Source organism: Parus major, chromosome 9 (assembly GCF_001522545.3).
Source record: "Parus major isolate Abel chromosome 9, Parus_major1.1, whole genome shotgun sequence".
In the NCBI taxonomy this organism is placed as follows: domain Eukaryota; kingdom Metazoa; phylum Chordata; class Aves; order Passeriformes; family Paridae; genus Parus; species Parus major.
The window spans coordinates 18,066,268-18,086,687 of record NC_031778.1 but is presented as its reverse complement, the minus strand read 5'-3'; the positions used below and the strand labels follow the sequence as shown (position 1 = coordinate 18,086,687).

The following is a 20,420-nucleotide window of genomic DNA, read 5'->3' as shown; positions in this document are numbered from 1 at the left end:
ATCCTGGTGGACTGCTACATGTGCTGTCTACTCCATGGAACCCTGCTGTGTCTGTGAAGGCAAGTGTATTGCATGTACTCTAAGAGTAACACAAAAAAAAAAAAAAAGCCAAAAACCCAACTTGAAGTAGAAGAGCAAGTTTTGAAACACCATTTATTGTCTAGGTAAGCTCAAGTGTGAACCCTTGGTTTGAGCTTTGGTGGGGATTTGTTTTACAAGCAGGCAGGAGGCAGCAGTTGTGTTGCTGAAGGAAATGTTGCATGGTTTACAAGGAGATCTGCAAAGGTGGGTGGCAGAACCACACAATGACAACTGTATTTCAGCTGCAAGTTTTCCAGGTAACTCCATGGATAGAAGTTAGTTGCAAAAATTAAGAAATCTCAACTAGTGTGGCCTTCAAAAAATGACTTAAGACTTCTTGTGTTCAGAAATCCCAGAGATGCTGCCTCTGCTGGCTGGCTGTGAGCCAAGAGCTTCTGCTTCCTCAGGGGCGGGGATAGACAAGGTCAGCTCCACAATTTTGGCTGATGAAGCCTGACTAGAGGCTGAACTTTTCCTTCTGGGGAATCTGAAAGACAAAAATTTACTAATTAGGATACAGAAACCCCTGCATCTAAAACAGAGCTGCCAAGGGTGGCTCACAACAAAGCCATTCAGTAGCCATGTTCATTCCAGGTGAAATCCCCTAAAACATCTCTGTAGTCACCACCACTAAATGGCTTCAGTAACACCTGGGAATGCTGGATTATAACTGGGTCAGCATGGCACAGGCTCTGTTTGAGCATAGCTTGAACAGGGGAAGAAAGTACCAGTAAAAGCATCAATATCTTCTCTATTTAATTAAGAAGGGGTGTTCACACTAACAAGTGTAAAATGTGGCTCAAAATTGTGCTTTTATAACATCAAACCACTTTTTATTTTTTTAGTTAGAGCAAGTAAACAAAAGTAAATATAATTATTCTGTAATTATTGGGTTTTCTAAACTGATGGATGCTGAAGTAGACTTCCTCATGTGCTAGAAAAATGTAGTAACATTAAAGGACAGAGTAAGGAGAAAGTTTTTACAGTCTTCAGCAAAAAGACAATTGAGATGACCTACAAGAGTAAAGAATTCTTTCACTTAGGGACTAATTTTGCTGGTTTAAACTTGTTCTTAAAAAACTCAAAGCAACCCAAGAGTGTTAGAACTTACCTGGTAGGAGGTCGTGAGCTCTGTGGGGTCTGAGTTTGACTACCATTGGGAGAATCAGCTGTAGGAAGCTCTAAATTGAACTAGAAAATTTGGAAAGAAAACACAAGTTGACCTGATGGTTGGGATTAATAGGATAATAGGATTGGGATATCAGGAGCATTTATAGTGCTTGGCATTTGAAGAGATGTAAAAAGCAGATGAACACTTCCCTGTCTTCCCATATTGTGAGTTGTCCTTGAAAGACACTCAGTAATAGGCTGGAGGTCTCACTCAAGATTTTGGTGGCAGTTAACTGGAAAGCTCACCTTGTCAAAGTACATTTGAAAGGCTGCAGTTAACTCAGGATTTGCTTCTAGAACATCAACTATCACTTGGTTGACAATTCTGTTGAAGTCTTTCAGTTCACGAAGATGAATGTCTCTCTCTTCCAGTGTTTTTGTTCCACCTTCCCTCTGAGACTTAATTTCTCTGGACAGTTTGGAACACTTAACAAAAATATTTTGAAAACATTATTCTTAGGAAAATACAACACTTTTTCAGAAACCTGCTAAGTTAAAACCAAGGAGTTTAACCTGCAGGGCTTAACCCACACTACTGTCTATCACTATAAAGTTAGAAGTTCCCATCAATAAACACACAAACCTGTTGTATAACCCTCTCTAGTTTTGGCTTCTGTTCTTCAATGTCTTTCTTCAGCTGCAAAATAAGAGCTTGTTTTTCCTTCTTTTGCTCTTTGAAGAGGGCCTGCTGCTTCTGTATTACATCAAACTCCTGTTGCATGCTCTGCAAATTCATTTGAACAGTAATATTAGTTTATATAGCAGGTTTGGTATCTGTTCACTCTGTTTTTGTGGAAGGGTCTGTTGTCATTACTATTTGTTTCTAAATGTGACTCAAGCAATTAGTGCTAATGTTAACTTGGAACTTTCTGCCTGTTTGGTGGATACAGACCTGGACAAAGAAATTTCCAGTTAATTTACATCTCTTTTAAAGGTACTGTTAATGAAGTTACAGGTATGTCTTTTCAGATGTGTTTCATAGTGGCTACAAACTATTTACTTGGCACCCTACCAACTTACCAGTGCAAGCTATACTAAAAAAACCCAAAAAACCCAACATTGTTTCCTGTGGGAAAAGAGGGATACCTTTGACTGGAATGAATAAAATCAGCTCCTTAAGGGCAGCTGGGTTTTTCAATTAATTAATAAATAAATAAATAAATAAATAAATAAATCTTAAAAAAAATTAAAGGCAGGAATTGGTTTGCTATTACACCTCATTATATTCCAGGACTTACTCCCTGATGAAGATCTGTGTCTCTTTTCTTTACCTTAAGAAGAGCCTTCTAAAAGTCATATCTTAATAAAAGAACAGAAAAAAAAATGTACCAGAATTTCCTATTATTCATCTAGGATGACTTGCATGAATTTAGCTACATGCTGTAGTCTTACCTGACTGGAACATTACTTGTATTTTACCTGGAGATTTTCCTGAAGTTCCTTGATCTGTCTTTGTTTGTATTTGTATTTTTCATCAGCATCCCTTTTGTCCTTTTCTAGTTTCAGTCTTTCCTCAAGTTCCTCACCTGTGATCCCAAACAATGAAGCAGAATTAATGCTGTGCATACAACTCAATTTTCACTTGAAAATAACTGCATCTCAGAATATTACTGCATTGGTGTTGGCAGTACACCAAGGTTTGAGGGGATTTTAAATACTCTCCTACTAACTCCAAATCACTATGAAAAAGTAGCTGACTGCATGAGGAAGAATGATTTAAGAGCTACTGGTTCCAGAGCCAGCAGAGGGCACAAAAGTTAAATAATAAGTATTATTTAGAATTAAGTTCTATTTGCTATCTAATTTCTATTTCACATACTTGTCTCAGGGACTGCCTTGAGAGAGTTTTTGTAATGTCTATTCCAGTTTTTAAGTACACACAAACTGTTTTCCATAGCGATGATTTCTTTCTGAGCTTTGCAGATCTTTGCATCCAGATCATCACCTTCCTGTTGAAGTGCTTCCTTTTCCTGTGCAGCCTGAAAGCAAACCAAATATTTTAGGTGACTGTAGACATACCGAAAATATTAAGATAATTGTACAGAAAATATTTATTATACAGCAATATTTCAGGGTTAAAACCACTTGAACTGAGATTTGGGTGCCTAGGGAACTGGAAGGAGGAGTTATTTACAGTATTGAAATTCTCTGAGGTGTTTCAGCCATGTGCATTTCATTCTGGGTACCTCTGCCTCTCTGCCTCAGCTCACTGAGTCCTGCCCAGCAGCATCTACACCTTGCACAAAGCAGTGTCTGTGCCCCACACTGCTGATGTGAACTACAGCATGTGCTTCACATCTGCTTCCTTCACCCATAAAATCCAAGATTTCAGATTGTACCATCATATAACCACTGAGAGATTGATAGAAGCCATCTGATTTGGGAATTAGTCACTTGTAACTTCTCATTGATCTGACCAGTAGATATAAGAAACAGCCAACAGGTGAAGTATTTTTTATAGCCCCCTGGAAAGTCTGTCACAGTGAAAAATCTCCATAGGTGTAGAGGGTATTTTATACAGCCACAGTGACCACATGGCTTCTGCAGAGGGTCTTCTGCTCTCCTGGATCTCACAGCAGCACAAATACCATCATTAAGAAATTTAGCATTTAAGAGTAAGAAAAAGCTGAAGTTCAGAACCAAGCACACAGCTGGAAGTGTGTTGATTTAACAGGAAATTGGAGAGTTTGTGGAGATCAAAATAAACAGATTCTTGTTCAAGAACCAGGCTATTGCACAAAGACTAATTTTCTCTTTTTTCCAGTGAAAAGCTGAAGTATGCATAAGTGATGGGTAAGTGAAAGGGGAAAGCAGACATTCTTCAAGGTATAAACCCCATATGGTAAAATGAATACCTGGAAATAACTGTCTGGTAGAAGAACTTAAAGTCATGTGAGATTCCAATAAAATTGTTTCCAGTTCAGAGTGGATTATCACTTGACCACTAATTCTTGTGTATTTGTAAATCAATGGGCACTGAAATTTTCAAACTGCTCAGAATTATGGCTCCACATAAATTACTGTATCATTTAAGTAACCAATGGTGTCAGATAACATAAAACAATTGGACTCAAAGTAGGCAGTAGGCATGGAGGTTGTCTAAGAGCCCAGGGAAATCTATAGCTTAAATAATTGAATTATAATGAATAATGTTTATAAAATACCTTAATTGCATAGTAGGCCTGACTTTTCATCTCCTCTCCTTCTGGTGGCATCATGGAAAGAGTAAACATTTCGTATCTGCATTTCAGTTTATCAATTTTCCATAGGCGATCTTGAAATTCAGCACTGAATGATTTGTTTGGGGAGAAAATAAATGGGTTAAGAAAGTGTTTGTCTGGTAGCATTTTGTGGGCAGTTCTTGCTGCAGCAGTTTAAATTCCTGGTGTTATTCCAGCAGCCTGTACCAGGAATTGTGCTGCTACAGCTCTTGGTGGTTTTCTGTGTTCTCCCAGCCACAAATATCCCTTGTTCTGGTTACCTACATGCCTTCTGCAGCTCTAAATGGAGTCAAATCTATTTTTACATCCCAGATCACTGCATCCCGAGACGCTGTGCCACAGTCCTGCAAATTTACAGCTTTGGCATTTCAGTTCCAGAGCTGCCCCAGCTGCCTCCTGCTGATGGTACCCTAACATTCCCACTGCAGGATGAGTGTGAGGAACAGCCAGGAACAGCCCCAAATCAGACTCTGAATATCCAAGAGCTGGGTGATACCAAAGGAAGAAGGCTACAGTCTGTGCTCTCAGTCACACTAAATCACTCTAATTCCTATTGTGAGGTGTGTGGTCAGCAGGGCAGTTCATCCCAACTTCAAAAATGAAGTGTTCATTTTTGGCTGAATCTAGATACTGGATTTCAGGGCTAAAACCATCCCAGATACTTTGGAATTATTACTACAAGAGGGAAACATTATTTCTTTGTCATTGCTTTATAAGAGGGTGCATATGTAATTAATAAAATTTAATTTGTTACATAGGATACATAACGGAAAGCTCATTAGTTAAGAAGAAGAAAAAGCCCAACCAAACAAAATACACCAAAAAGCAAACCAGTCTTACTGTTTGAATCAAAGAAATTAGAGTTTTCTCAAGCAGCTGGGAGTAAACACTATTTAAAAGCAACTTTTCTGTTTCATATACTTTGGCATACCTCCAGACACATGGTTTCACATGTCCAAATTATTTTGGAAAAGGCAGAGTCACACACACAGTGTTTACTGTAAAAAGACGTCTCTGGCTGAGTTTTCCTCTCACTTCTGCTGAGGCTCCTCACCCACAGTAAGGCCACTGATCTGTTCACCAAAGGGTTAAAGCTGCAGCCTAGGGGTCATAGACAGGATCTCCTGCAGGCCTAGCTGTCTTGATAGATAACTTTGAGCAAGATTTATTTAATGTTCAAATTCTCTAATAGTGAAGCTGGGTAAAATGCTTCTCGTTTTAGTAAGTCCCCATAAAATATGTACTCAGTCAAAGATACAAGTTTAATTTCTCTAAGAACAGTTACCTCATGCGATGCCTTTCCTGATCCAGCAATCTTATCTGGGAATCCAGCATTGCCTTATGGATCCTGATTTCCTCAGTTCTTTCTGTTATGGCTTTCTTTAACTCCAGTTGTTGTTTTTCCAGTGTTAGAACTTTCTCTGCTTTATTACACAGAGTATTTCGAAGGCGCTTCAGTTCTAGTTTTAGGAGATTATCTTCGACCATCATCTCCTAATAAATACCAAATGGTACCAAAATAAGAAATCATTGTTTTAATTATTTATAATTTAGTAAGTTAATATTTATTCATTATTTTACCTTTAATATATATAAAAGTGCAAGACTCATTTTGCTCTGCATTTAAAAATCTTGTCATTTTCTCATTTGCCAGCAGTTTAACATGGTGACTGTGACAGGGGTAGATTGTTTCCTGAATGGTTTTATATAAATTCATTAGACTTTCTAATTCAGACTGCATTTTGGGTTATTAGACTTTTCCGTCTACAACTTTTTGAGTTTAAGTGGTTTCAAATAAAGTAAGAGACCTTACAAGGAGCTTTCTGGAGCAGTTAATATCTCACTTGAATCAACTTAGAACTGTCTTAGAGTATATTCTAGATTCTGTAGCCCTGCAAATCATGTTGTACATGAGCAAATTTTGTATATACCAAAGCTTATGAAAACAGCAAGTGGTGAACTTCATTAGCATGCAAATATGTTAAATCATTATTTTGAAATCTTGTATGATTTCAACTCAACCAATTTTTATCCAAGTGCTTTTAGGTCATCAGCTTCTTTTGTTCCCCCAAATTTCATTCCCAAAAAAAAGTTCCATGTTTAAGGAAAGAGTTTTTTCATTGAGGAGGAAGTGCAGTTAAGTCAAAGGCAAAACTCTTTCCCCTGCTAGTTAGACTCTGTGTTTTTCTATGTTAGTGCTTCCTTTAGGAAGGCTAAAGCTTACTGCAGAAAAAAAATTGTGCAATAATTAGAGGAGTGGGAACTGTATTTTTCTGCTTATCAAAATATGAGGAAAGTATTTACACTTTGTTTCTAATTCCTTAAACCAGAATACAAATTTATTCAAACCATCTGTCAGAAAAAAATGCTTAGCGTTTAATAACAAAAGTGTGCCAACCTTATTAGTAGGCACTGCAGACTGAGAATAAAAACTCAGTGTTATGTAAAGCCATCCTTGAACAGTAAATGTATTTTCTATTTTAAAGGTAACTTTTTCTCGGTTTTTTCTCGGGGGAAAAAACCCCAACATCCACTGACCTGGTGGATATTGTGCTATAACTGATGTGGGATTAAATTGATATTTCATCGAACTTTAAGCTGTGTAGAGAGGAGAAGCAACACTTTGCCTAGTAGTTGAAGATGACTTCAAAGTTTGGGAAAGAAGTATAAATTAGAAAACTACAGAAAGTGTACTTATGGATATAATGATGTAGCACTGTGGAAAGCAGATGACACCCCAAACAATCAAGAGCGTCCTGTATTCATAAAGCTGTAAAATAATTCTGTACCTGCTTAATGTGCTTTGCTTTTCTTAACTCCTGAAGTGATCTCTCATTGAAAAGAGTTAATTCTTCTATCTTTTCTATCAAACCACTTGTTTCTTCTCTTGTCTTATCAATTGTTCTCTTGGTGATTTGGATGTCATTCTGTTTCAAAATAAGTTATATTTGACTTATTTCAGTGAATGTAAATTTCAACAAAAGCTACCAGTTAAATTTAAATGAAATGTATTTAAGTCCTGGAACCAGGAACCATCATCATGACGTGTCCAGTATGCTGCTCTGCAAACTGCATGACATGACCTCATGCAGAGTGCTGCATGGAGACTTTGGACAACTTTAAATGCAATTGTACTTACCAATTTATGAAAAGTAATGACTTTAGAAAACAGCATTCTCCTATTTCTTCATGGGCCTAATGATAAACTCAGACATTTGCAAGCAGTCAGTCACATGTTGATGAAAGCTCAGCTTGTCTTTCCAACATTCAAAGCTTGTCTTTATGCTATGGTGTCTCAATAATAATCAGTAATAATCTATTTTTCTAAAAGTTATAGGGATATTTTTTTTAAAGTTTTCCATATGGGTGGAAAACTTAGACAAAGTTCAGATATCCTTTAGTCTTCTACTAAAAGAATACCAGCTTCTTAATTACTAAGACCCAATCTAATTCTCTGAGCTTTCTAAATTACACAGTTTCTAAAATACACAGTGAAAATTATATTCTAAGGAAGTTACCTGAAGTTTCCTGTACAGTGACTGTAGCACATCATATGCCTTTTTCTTTTCTTCTACAGTTTTCTTAAGTTCAGCAACTTTTCCTTCCAAAACTTCTTTCTCATCTGAATTAACCTCCCCTTCTAACCGTGACAGCCGTCTCTGTATTTGCTGAATATAAAAATCCTGTTAAAATAAATTTGAAGAGAATTAAGTGTGAGATAAGAAATAAACTTGGATCTAAATGTTGGCTTTAGGACAGTCACCCAATTAAGCTATTGTTTTTATAATAGTTTCTGGCTTTTAGACCTCATTAGCAAAATATCTTAGATGACTGATGAGCAGTGATGGTTTGGGGTAATCTTCTAGAAGAGCAACAAAGCACGCTCAGCACAGGCTGCTGTAGGGAGGCTTACGGTGGAGTTGCCATCTTGTTGCTATGAGTGGATGCTGATATAAAAGAACAAATTTTCAAAGTGGTGCATAGGAAATATGCACATAATCCAATTAGTAAATAACAGGATTTTGGCATGTACCTCTTGTATTGCTTTAAAAATATACCCTGAGGTGTCTGTGGTTCAGAGGGATCAAAGTAAAGAATGGATTTTAGGAATTAGTGGGAAAAGCAGCAGATCCAAAAAATAATGAAAGACACAAGTGCAAAATGTAGGTGATACTTTGGCAAGTTTCAGTAATTTCAATTTTATCTGTACATCTACACACAAATAAATGCAGACTTCAAATGATACTGCATAACATTTCCAAAATGGAAGACTGTTAAAGATTACAGAAATCAAGCAATGTACTGTCAGTAGACTCAAGAAACAATCTTAGTATGAAAATACATTAACATTTTACCTGGCTATATATTAATTCTTGTTGTTTTAACAGATCTGTGTCAAGTTTGCGCAGTCGACTCTTGAGATTTTTAAGTGATTTTTGACCTCCTTCAATTTCTGCCAGAACAGTCTTCTCCTTGTCACTCTGCGCTTTTAACTCCTGAGTCTTCTTGAAAAGTTGTTCCTTTAACTGTCTCATTTCATTTTCTCTTTCCTGGTTACAAATTGATCATTAAGTAGAAGAAAGAAGTAATTAATCACAGCAGAATTAATTGCTGAGGAAGTATTTGTTTTTATTAATCATATGTAGAAAGAAATATTAGTACTATGTCCATTAATGGGAACATGGATTTGTAAGTTTTCAAAATGGTTGGCAAAAAAAGTATTTGACTTAAAGAGAAAGTAATACTTTTCATTCATTTTTTAAAAACCTAATCCTACCCTACAGTTACACGACATTTTTTCCCAGTTACAGGAATGCTACTCTTTTTCAGCCTTTCAGAAAAATAAATTCCTGTCATTGTTTTCAAAAAACCTCCTTACAGCCTCCAGTGTCTGAATACTTGAGGACTATAATACAAAGCTTTTCAATGGTTTAATTAGTCTTGTAACGCTGTGTGTGCACATATATGTATGTGTGTGTTTATCTAAGATGGAATAATTCTGAAAAATTACAACTTCTAAAATATCTAATTTTAAAATTACAATTTCTAAAATATCTAAAACCTTTTTCTCAGAGGTAAGTTGCCATTAATACATAACTCGGTGCAGGAAAGGTTTTAGTAGGATAAAAAGCAATGCTGAACACGTCAGGTAACCTGAAATGGACTGAAAACAACAAAAAATGAGATTATTTTATTTTTGTAACCATAATAAGGAAAACAATTTTATTCTTTCTCTCCCTCCTTCCAGCCCTGCCACTCAAGTAGCCAAAGATCTTCCAAAGCTCAAGCCACTAAGCACGCCAGTTTCCTGTGAGGTACATCCTAAAACAAGTGATGTGATTGCCCCTTCCTGTTTCAAAGGACTCATTTACATTTAGTTCAAGTCTGGTACAGAATTTGAAGATATTCATTTAAATTAATATGTAAAACACCTGAGAACTCACTTTTCTACATTGATTAACAATGTGTTTCTGGATTTAATATGTATGTAACCATCTTGCTGGCTCAAATAATGGTGAGAGATAATTTAATGCCTTCTCTAAGGGTTTGTAATCACATTGCACATTCTAACTGAATTTTTTTGTAGTTGAACTTGCTGTAAATGCAATTCCAGATTCAAAACTTAGGATGTAGAAGGCAAGTGTAAGTTTGATATGAAATTATTATGGACTTTAGCACGTATCAGTGGCCTTTGCATCATGCTTGAACAAAGGAACTTTCTTCTGGAAGCAAACTGGATTTAAGCATGTGCCAGATGCTGAGCTGTATTTCTGAAGCTAATGACAGTTATAAATTCATCCACTGACACTGGATCATGACTTGACCTTCACCTCATGGTCTTTATTGCATATCTAAATTAATTTATTTAACAGAAATTTTTGCTCTCCCTTTAAGTGAGGTTGTTAACAGAGATAAGATATTCAATAACCCTCACTGTGCAACAGTGCCACAAATGGAACAGGGAGAAGTACCACAGAACTAGAGAGCAAAACAGTGACATTTCATCCACATTGTTCCTGTAAATATCTCTTCACAGTAAATTAACAGATGCAGCAAATAGTCATGTGTGTCTAATGGTGATGGAAGGGAGGCTTCTGACTAATACATTACAGACATTGTTCAAGAACAGTTCATCCTAGCTAAAATATTCCCCTGCAGCTGTGGAGCTGCCAAGCTCAATGTCATCTTGGGTTATCCGCCACAGACATGGGTAAAGAAACCCTGCTAAGGCTTTTGCCACCCTGGAAACTGTCTTAAGGGGAAGCAAAGAAGGTTTTCATTTAAATGAAATGCTACACCATTACTTGTTTCTAAATTATCTGAAAAGCCAAAACAGTAAGGCTAGTAATTTAAGAAACTCTCTATAAAGAAGACATCCCATCTCTAGTTTCTGAAAGTATATTTAAAATGTGTGATTATTGCCTGTGGAGTTAAAAAGTTTGAAAAATGACATTCAATCTACTGCAAGGCATTATTTCATGTGCATGCTCTAGGAAACACAAAAAAAGGAAGAAAAAGAAAGAGCATAGAGTGGTATGAAAGAGCATGCAGAGGTACAGCTTTTTTGTCAGTCGTGTGGGGCACCTGCTGTCACATTAATTTAACCTGGTCATTCTAGAGCAACAAAAAATTCAGCATATCCAATGCTCAGCTGTCCAGCAAAATGTAAAAGAATATTTCTGTCATGTTCTGTCAGAGGCTAAGTAGTGAAAATACTTTAGGAGAATTAGTAGCAAAATGACAAAACAGTATTAGCATTTCCTGAAATGCAGGAAAGTTCAGAAGATTGCATTACAACACTGCATTTATTCAAAAGCTCTTTACAGCTTAGCAGATGAGAACTTTTTTTTTTCCTGTACTTAATTTGCAGCCTAAGAAGTTGGTTTTTAATTTTATAGAAGTATTATTAGGCATATTAAAAAAAGGTCACCTTATTATAGCTTGTATATGCCACTTCCCAGATCAAAATCTTTATTCATGGAAATGAATCTAAAGTGAGCCAGTAATTATTTAACAGTCCACAAGTTACATGTGTCAGAGTATCATGTAATAGAATTAAAATAATGAAGAGCAGACCAGGCCAACCAAATCTGACTAAAAGATTTCTAAATATTTTTTAAACTGTTTGCCAAAATCACAGCTCTTTTCAGGTTTATAAATTTTGGTGGTGTTTTACTAGAGCCAAGAAATTTTTGGTGGCAGTGATACTGAAAAGATTCCCACTCTTTAAAAGCCTTATTGATGTGTATCAGTATCCTGAACTAATACAGCTAGAATTACTAGGATCATTTCTTTTCCTCCAGAGTTTTCTCAGCACAGACATATCTAAATGCACACTTACTTCAGTATTTGATGGAATAGCTACATGTAATATCAATACTTTCATTTCAACAGAAAATTTTAAAATTAAAAAGGTAATTTTAAAATATAAAGCTTGCAAATAAAAATAACTCCTCATTTCTAGAAACCATGAAAAACATTTTACCTCAACACTTTTTTCTTCTTCCTTCAATATTTCTTCCAACCTCAAAGCTTTCTCTTCTGCACTGAGTGTCTCCTCAATTGCAAGCTTCAGTTTATCAGAAAGACTTGCATTTTTTTCATTAAGAAGTTTTAATCTAAACAAAATGACAGAAGTTAAATGTAGGTTGCCTAGACAATGCTGCCAAAAGGAAGCAGCAAATCTGACTGAGCAGTTGCCTCAGTCTAAACTTCAGCCTTTGATAAGCAAGGCCCTGATTTTTTTTCCCCCACCCTTTAAAAACAAGGATTACCAGGAGTATTTTGCCTAAATTACCCAGTGCCAAATCTATGCAGGACATGAAGTAATCAGAAAGTTGAAGTCTTCAGTCATCAACATTATTTAAGGTTATTTTCTGTCTCAAGGATTTGGTTGTATTTCTAATCCTTAAAAATGTTATCTTTAAAGGTCTGTTTCTTACCTGGCTTGTTTTCCCTGAATTTCTTTCTTCAGATTAGTTATTTGTGTTCTCAAAGACTCTAGATCAGAAGCAGTTCTGCTCACAATGGATTTCAAAGCCTGCAGCTAAAAAATTACAAAATGAAGCAATTGAGCTCTTATTTACTTTGGTACATGTTAAGATATTTAAAATTATATTTTCCTATTTATTGGAAAGTATTCCATTACTTTTGAACAGCGCTCTTCAAATGAAGAGTGCTGCAAATTCTGAGGCACTGTAAATTGGCCCAGCTAGTAAATTCAATCTACTAATTATGCAGTATGAGTACTGGGGAAAAATAATAATAATTAAGAACGTAGAATGAATTATGGAGGTGCTATGAGCTGCAATTCCTGTCTAACAGCATCCGTATGAGTGGAACTATGGTTTTATAGTACCAGCTGACTTTGCTGAAGTTCTTTGTGAACATGGATAACCTTATATATCTAATCAACATTTCTATATCAAACTTTGGTGAATATATAAAATTATTTTGATTAGATATCACTGTGACAAAAATACACATATTTAATTTGGTAAAAAATATATGACAGCATACACTCATTCAACAGGATAGGAATACTTTTCAATCAGTAGCTCTTTCATCTTCACAGTATCATTTAACAGCATAAATTTAACTGTTTTCACTTTCATAGATGAAGAAAACTGATCAAGGGCATGTACAGCAGGTTTCTTAGAGGTCACAAGTTGTTGGCTGAACCGTCTCCTTCTTTCCTTGTTTCTCACATGCATCCCACAGATGTTCTAATAAGAGAAGACTGTTCTATTATCCCATCATGGAGTATTAATTGTGAAAAACTTCAAGCAAGAATCTCACAGCTTGAGATGAAAACCGACCAATTCTACAAACCCTCAAGCTTGCATGAATTATAGGGTAATCTAGTAGCCTACACCTTGTTTGAGCTACCTACAGTTTAATTAGGAGATCAGTCTATGAACCACCTGCTACAGAAAAGCTATCCAAAGTTAAGGCAACAGCAGATGCAGTGCTTTTCAAAAATCACTAAACTTGCTGAGTACCCCAGTGTTACCATTTTCTTGTTAAGAAAAAACTTACTCAGATATTACAAGTGTATCCCTTCTCAGCAGAGCCATGAAACTTGAATTACTTCTTAGAAATACTTCTACACCTTTAAGTAACTAAGCAGTGCAGGTTATTCCCAGATTTAAGTGCAGATTCAGTATGGACAGCACCAAGCATGGCTTGTTCACAGGGCAGCCCTGTCCCACTGCCTCTTGATTAGAAAGCCATGTGAAAGCACCGGGTGTTTTTCCCAGGAATTGGAACCTACCAACCAGGCCATCAATGGACACTTGTGAGAGCACAGGACAGGAATTGTTTGGAATCTGGAAGAGATTTCTTTCATCTTTATACAATACTGCAGTCTATGTGTGCTAAGGGAAAGAAGCCTCATGAGGCATCTAACAGTGTTAGACCATTTAAGAGAAAATTCATCCATTTTACACCTACACAATAGAGAATACATTCCAATCTTTCCACCACTCTCAATGGCTAGAATTAAGTTGAAAGTTCAGATCCCAATAAACAGGAGTTGGCTGAGAAAAGCAACGTTTTCTTGAATTATTAAGAGCCTAGTATAAAACCAGAGAAAAGCAAATGGTATCCCTGTATTTCCTCCATCTGGTCCTCAGTTATAGTTTCACAGTTTTTAACAGTTTTCCTGAATTGTTTGCTCACTCTTACCTCATCCTGCAGCTGAGTCCTGCGAGTATCCTGAGTCTGGAACTCCTTTCGGAGGTTGTTTGCTTCCCGCTCGGCAGAAAGTATTTTCTTTTCATACTCCATATTATTAACAGTTTCATTTACCAAAAAGGCAGTCTTCTCCCTCAGCAAAATTTCTTTGTTTCGGATCTCCTGTTTTATCTCTGCAATTAGCTATCAGGATAAAAACTTTTTCCATTTTCTTGCATTAGTTAAGATGTGTTAGATTAATAAATGGTACAACCAGAAGATCAATTCCTATTATTACTATTTCCCTGAGACAGCCCAGTTATCATTCTTAAAATTACTTTATTCCATGGATATATCACGCCAAACACTGCAGTGGTTTTGGACTGGAAACTTCCAAAATATTCCAATAATTTAAAACCAAAAAGACACTGTAAACTCATATGAAAATAAAATAATTATTGATTGATTGAACCGAGATAAAAAAAACCTAAGCAACACTTCAGGTAGACTTGAAACAGATGAAATTAAACAGGAAAATTACCACCATTAGTGATGCTTACTTTATCTGACAGATTTATAGCTACTCAGTGAAAATTATGCATTTTGAAAGATTTGGTAAAACATTAGCTACCCAGAAAATTATACTGTAGTTTTGAAGTTAATAAAAAACAAAACAAAAAAAAAGCCCCACATCAAACCCAAACCCCAAATTGACATGGACCAGTTACAGCAGTTTTACCAAAGCACACTGATCAATCTCCTGGTCTCTTTTTTGCATCTGATGAATTGCATTCTCCCACTGCCTGATGACTTCTTGCCTTTCTTGATGAACCCTACGAAAATCTTCAGCTGCTCTGTCAAGTTCCATCTGTTTAAAAGAAAGCACCTCCATGATTTCTGAAGTCAAAACTGTCTCATATAAACAAGGGATTTTTGAGAACCTTAAGCACAAACCTGAGCTGTCATGGTTTCTGTAAGCTCATTATCCAGAGCTCTGCGCTTCTGGTTTGCTTCCATGGTCAACTTTTCTATTTGAAGGGTTAATGTCTAAAATGAATGGATATGAAAATATTTGAAAATTAAGTATTTGAAAATAAATAGATCACATTTTATAAATTCTAAAAGCCCTGCTACAATCACAGGTTAAATTATTGAGGCATTAATTTTATTGTGTTTTAAAAAACAAAATGATAGTGTGGCCTCCCAGATTTTCAGTCAACACAAGTGGCCATAAGAACCAAACTGCAGCAAGGCCAAAGTAACCCTCCACTGTAATGTGTGTAAATGTGTGTAAATGTGTGTAAATGTGTGTAAATGTGTGTAAATGTGTGTAAATGTGTGTAAATGTGTGTAAATGTGTGTAAATGTGTATAAATGTGTGTGTGGTGTCCTTGGCATACAGCAGTGAGAGTGTTTGTGTAAACCAAAGTTTTTGGGTTACGTATTTAATGAGTAAAAATCACTCTATTTAAAGGCTATAAAGAATAATAACCAGGGTTACTTATCTCTACATTAGTAATATACTTGGGAATTCACCCTTATAAACCCTGAACTTTTGACTGGACTTCTTCTTTATGCAGATATATATGTTTATGTCTTCCAGTATTTCAGTAGTCTTACTGAAGTAACTGTAATTTGTCCTCAACAATATTAATAAATTCAGTTCTAAAAGGAAATCCCACACTATTCATCCATGCTTGGTGTGAAGTTTTGAACAAACTCCTCTTAATTCAGTAGCACTGCTTTCTAGACTTTATTATCTATTTACACACCCTCCCAAAAATATTTAAATCTTACCCAGATGAATAAGCAAATTAATGTCTTCAATTATGTCTCTCATTATTGTAAAACCTGTTCTCTCAGCTTCAAAATGAGCCTCATATGGAATTGCACTGTTGTGCTATAAGGAAACCCATTTCAAAGCAGTGTTGAACAAAATCTTGTCTTCATTTTATTTGACTTGATAACATAACAAGGTCTTCAAGTGATGGAATGGTTCTTTCCTTTGGTTCCTAAAAATTGCTGTCATTTCTACTTACTCCTAGTTTCCCTTCATCTTGCAGTGCATACTTCTGGATTGCACTAGCATCATTATCTGTACGATTCAATTCCTTTAGCCAGCTCTCCAGAAGTTCCTCATCCCAGTTCATCTGTTGTTTTAAGTTTTCCAGCTTCTTAGTGGTTTTATTTATAGTATTCTAATAAAAGAAGAGAAAATTAAAGTTTCAATATCAAATGTCTAATATTCATTGAATAGTAATTGAAGCAGTAAGTCCAAACTACTGTAACAAGTCTACCCACATCTTGTCCACAGAATTGATTGTTTTCTTTTTTATTAATTGTGTGTTGTACTTGAGGAATGCTATTGGACATCCTGGTCTTAAAGAAGAAACAAGACAGTAGATTGCCAAAAATTTAAAATGCAGATAATTTTAAACAGAAAAGTCAGCCTCTGACAATATATACCCATCTGCAGCGTATTTGTTCCATTTAATAAACTGATCTGAGGCATCCAAAGGTGAGGTTTCTCCCTCACTCATTAAGGCCCAGTTGTTAGACCCTAATGCTACATATTAATTTTCAAATGTGACCTATTCATATGACTGTGAAAAGACTTTCTGACACAAAAATGGGAGAATTGATCCAGCTGAACTGTGTGAATATCTTCATCCTGCTACCCATTCTGAGAGACTGGAGATTACAAACAGATTTAAGAAGAGAAAGAGCAAATTTAAAAAAAATAAATTATTAAATAATGAATGGAAAGAAAAAGAAACAGTTCCAAACCCAGAAGACCACCTGTAGTTGAGTAGCACTAGATTACTTTGTAACTTAAACCAAATCTTTGACCTTGGAATCATGACCCAAGTTTATTTTATGTAGAGAAGAAGATTTGCCACCAACCATTCGATTTTTAAACCATTAAGAAAATACCTTTGAGAATCAGAAATACAGTGATATGAATGTGTGGCTGTGAATCTGGTATTAAGAACAGAATTGTTTCAATATCTAATTAATATTTGCTAAGTCTTGATCAGTCTATGCAGTAACATCCTCAGTGTCAATCTACTTGCCTACACAGGAAAAGCCCATCCCATCTACTACAGTTTATAAGCTTTAATTATAATTAGCTATTCTTGACTTATACTACTGTGGGTGTATGTGCAAGTGAGGACAAGACATAAAATTTTGCAATATAGGTGTTCCCTTCCAGAAATTTCAAACCTTACTTCTTGAGTGTTTTTCTTCTGTCTCAAGGAAGCTATCTCATCTTTCAGTCGTTTAATGTCGTTTTTGAGACGTCCATATTCTCTCTCAGCAAGGGCTTTAAAGTGATGTTCAGTTTCAATTTCATTTTCTTTGGCTTTGTAAAGAGACTGCAGAATAATAAAGTTCAGTATTTTACAATTAACAAAAGGTGTACATCAGCAAACTTTTCTTTTACATACAAACATATCCCAAGTCAGAGATGGTTTCACCATGTAAATGAAGGAATTTTCAGAAAAAGTGTATTGGTTTGATTTTAGTATCTCAAAATTCTTATATGTAAACATTGTATCTAGTATCCACAGATCAACCTTTTGTAGCCCTAAAATCTCAGTTCTAAGATTTTTCACCCAAAATTCAAAACCTTAACGTTTCAACATCAAAATCTTAGTCTCTTCATCACCAGTGACTTTATATCAGATCTAGGAGGCACAGCAAAAAAAAAATATTTTATTGTTTTGTGCTGAGACAGACCTCCCCTTCTGGCCTATAGCAGTATCTGGATATTGCCTAACCTGTCTTTCTTTTAATTCAAATTAACACTTTAATCTGGCCAAAAAAATTAAGTTGTTCATCTGCAGAGAAGTTTCTTAAGACTTTTTCTCCTAGGATATTTTATCTGGAAGGTGTAATCCTTTGTCTCAAGATTAGAAATCTAAACCAGCCCTTTTGGTCAGTTAATTCAGAGATCTTGACCATCTCACTTCATTTTTCATGTCTGTGAATTAAGTCTTCACCAGAATTTCACTTTTCATAACTAACTCTTCACCATTATAAAGATTATGAATTTTTTTTCCCTTACACAGTTGTTTGCCTTGACCTATTATTTTTTAACCATATCTACAAAAATCCTCATTCAGGAAGAATTCTAAAATGCACCCTTCCTGGCTTCTTCCTAGGTAGAGTAAATTGAATTTGGATGGTCTTAATGACCACCAAATCATATCACTGAGGTATATAGTTTAACTTTTGTTTCCTGTGGAAATCCTGGAAAAAAGGCCTAATAAATTTCTAACAAAGCTGGCAAAATAGAATGGGATAGCAGCCAGAGAGAGATACTCAGGTTACAGGTCTGCCTAACCAAATGGATCCTCTAGAGGTGTTGATTTACCTCAGAGAAGCTGATCTCTTGTCTCACGTTCTTCAAATGAGACGTCATCGCTTCTATGCGTTCCTCAAAGTTGGTCAACTCATTCTGCAGGTTCTCCTTTTCCTTCTGCATCTTCTGCAGCTGTTGAAGAGTCAGAATCGTCAAATTACTGTTTGCGGTTGAGTGCTTATTACCTGCAATTATCTAAAAATAGTCATTACAATTATTAATGAAAAAATAACGTAAGTAACAGCTGCTGTATTGCTCCAAAGCAGTGAAATGAAGGACTTCAGGCGAAAATCCGGAACTTTGCTACGGGAACGGGCAGCTCGCACTGCTCCTCCTGCGGGGCTCGGGGGATGCGGGTGCTCGGGTCCCACGCTCGGAGGCGGGGATTGCCCTCCCGATTCCCCGGGAGCCCGGCAGGTTTCCTTCTATCCCTCCATCCCTCCCGGCCCCGGGGAAGGACGGGCTCCTCTCCCTGCCGGCCGCGGCCCCGCGCTCACTTCGTCCTCCAGCGCCTTGTTCTCGGCGTTGGCCACGGGCACAGCGTAACCGGGCTCCCATTGCAGCTCTGCCAGCACCGAGGCGGCGGCGGAGGGGTTCCACAGGCTCTCCATGGTCGCGGAGGAGCCCACAAGGGCCGGGGCTTCGGCAAGGCCAGGGCTGAGGCGGCTCCGGGCGCTTGGCAACGGCGGCAACGGCGGCTCCGGCCGGGAGGGGCCTCGGGCGGAACCGCCCGCGCTGCCCCGCGCTGAGGGCCCGGTGCGATGGGCCCGGTCCGATGGGTTCGGTGCCATGGGCCCGGTGCGATGGGCTCGGTGCGATGGGTTCGGTGCGATGGACCCGGCTCTTTGCGGGACAGAGGGCCGGGCACGGGGCTGAGCCGTTCGTGGCCGTGCTGAAGAGGCGGCTGTCAGCCCCAGCGCCTCAGGCAGCGCCTCAGAGCCCCCCGGGTCCGCTGCCACAGCCAGCTGCACCGGGTCTGGGGCCCGCAGAGCGGCGGATCCAGCTCGGCTGGGGACTCCAAATAGGTCTGGAGCTGACACCACCTGCCACTGGTGACGCCGACTGACAGGTGTCTGTGCATGTCGTGTTTCTGAACAGGCCTTTGGCATTATCTCCACAGCTAACAGGTGGGTTTCCTGAACTATGCTGCGTTCAGGTGACCATAAACACTGATGCAACATCCCCTGGGAACTTGCCCATCACCTTTTGAAACCATCTGTACTTCTGGGTTGTAAATTACCCTGTGCCACTGAGTTCCACCCATTCACAGACCAAGACAGACACAACGCTCTTGGCAGGAATCATCGAGTCCTAGAATGGTTTGGGTTGGAAGGGACATTAAAGATCATCTGGTTCCAGCCCCTGCCGTGGGCAGGAGCACCTTCCACTAGACCAAGTTGCTCCAAACCCCATCAAACCTGTCCTTGAACCCTTGTAGGGATGGGGCACCCACTGGAGAACATGTGCCAGTGTCTCACCACCCTCACAGAAAAGAACATCCTCCTAATATTTAATCTAAACCTACTCTCTTTTAGTTTGGATCCATTCCTCCTTGTCCTGTCACTACATGCTCTTGTAAAAAGTCCCTAAAAAAGGAAGGGTAGCCTTGATTGAGAAACCCTCTTTTGGTAACAATTGTCTGTCTAAAGCATCTGAAAAGACATTAAAGAAATTAGTGAAAGCATGATTCAAAGGTGCCTGAACCAAACAGCAATAAGCACTGACAAATGTTTGGGAGGTGGTTTGGAGGATCAAGTAGTTTGCAGTAAGATTTCTTACAAACATGAGCCCATGGCAGACTACCAACACAGACCACAGAAGACATTGGTCATGATACATATTTGTAAATGTATTATGGGATATTTTTAGAGAAGAAAAGTTTGCTGAAGGACAGTGAAAGTCAGGCC

The 20,420-nt window shown here is 37.6% G+C and overlaps 1 protein-coding gene across 1 annotated transcript; it reads right to left on the bottom strand.

The window, feature by feature from the left end:
- Positions 1-122: 122 nt before the first annotated feature.
- CCDC39 (coiled-coil domain containing 39) lies at positions 123-19,212 on the bottom strand. The gene is made up of 20 exons (XM_015638088.3): positions 19,011-19,212; positions 18,526-18,645; positions 17,378-17,524; positions 16,187-16,345; positions 15,102-15,194; positions 14,887-15,015; positions 14,160-14,351; positions 12,416-12,519; positions 11,959-12,091; positions 8,828-9,022; positions 7,991-8,155; positions 7,262-7,399; positions 5,758-5,966; positions 4,416-4,539; positions 3,071-3,230; positions 2,671-2,777; positions 1,835-1,975; positions 1,498-1,677; positions 1,193-1,272; positions 123-568 (listed from the first exon to the last, which is right to left on the bottom strand). The coding sequence occupies exons 1-20, from the start codon at positions 19,122-19,124 to the stop codon at positions 409-411; spliced, it is 2,850 nt and encodes a 949-aa protein (XP_015493574.1). The 5' UTR covers positions 19,125-19,212; the 3' UTR covers positions 123-408.
- Between the last annotated feature and the right edge of the window lie 1,208 nt (positions 19,213-20,420).

Bases quoted from the DNA above. Each gene is read 5' to 3' on its own strand.
- CCDC39 (XM_015638088.3), bottom strand. From the start codon at position 19,124: ATGGAGAGCCTGTGGAACCCCTCCGCCGCCGCCTCGGTGCTGGCAGAG. The intron at 16,346-17,377 runs GTAAGGTTTGAA...TTCTTTTATTAG, and splicing joins AGAAGAAAAACACTCAAGAA to AATACTATAAATAAAACCAC. The intron at 4,540-5,757 runs GTAACTGTTCTT...CAAATCATTCAG, and splicing joins CAGGAAAGGCATCGCATGAG to TGCTGAATTTCAAGATCGCC.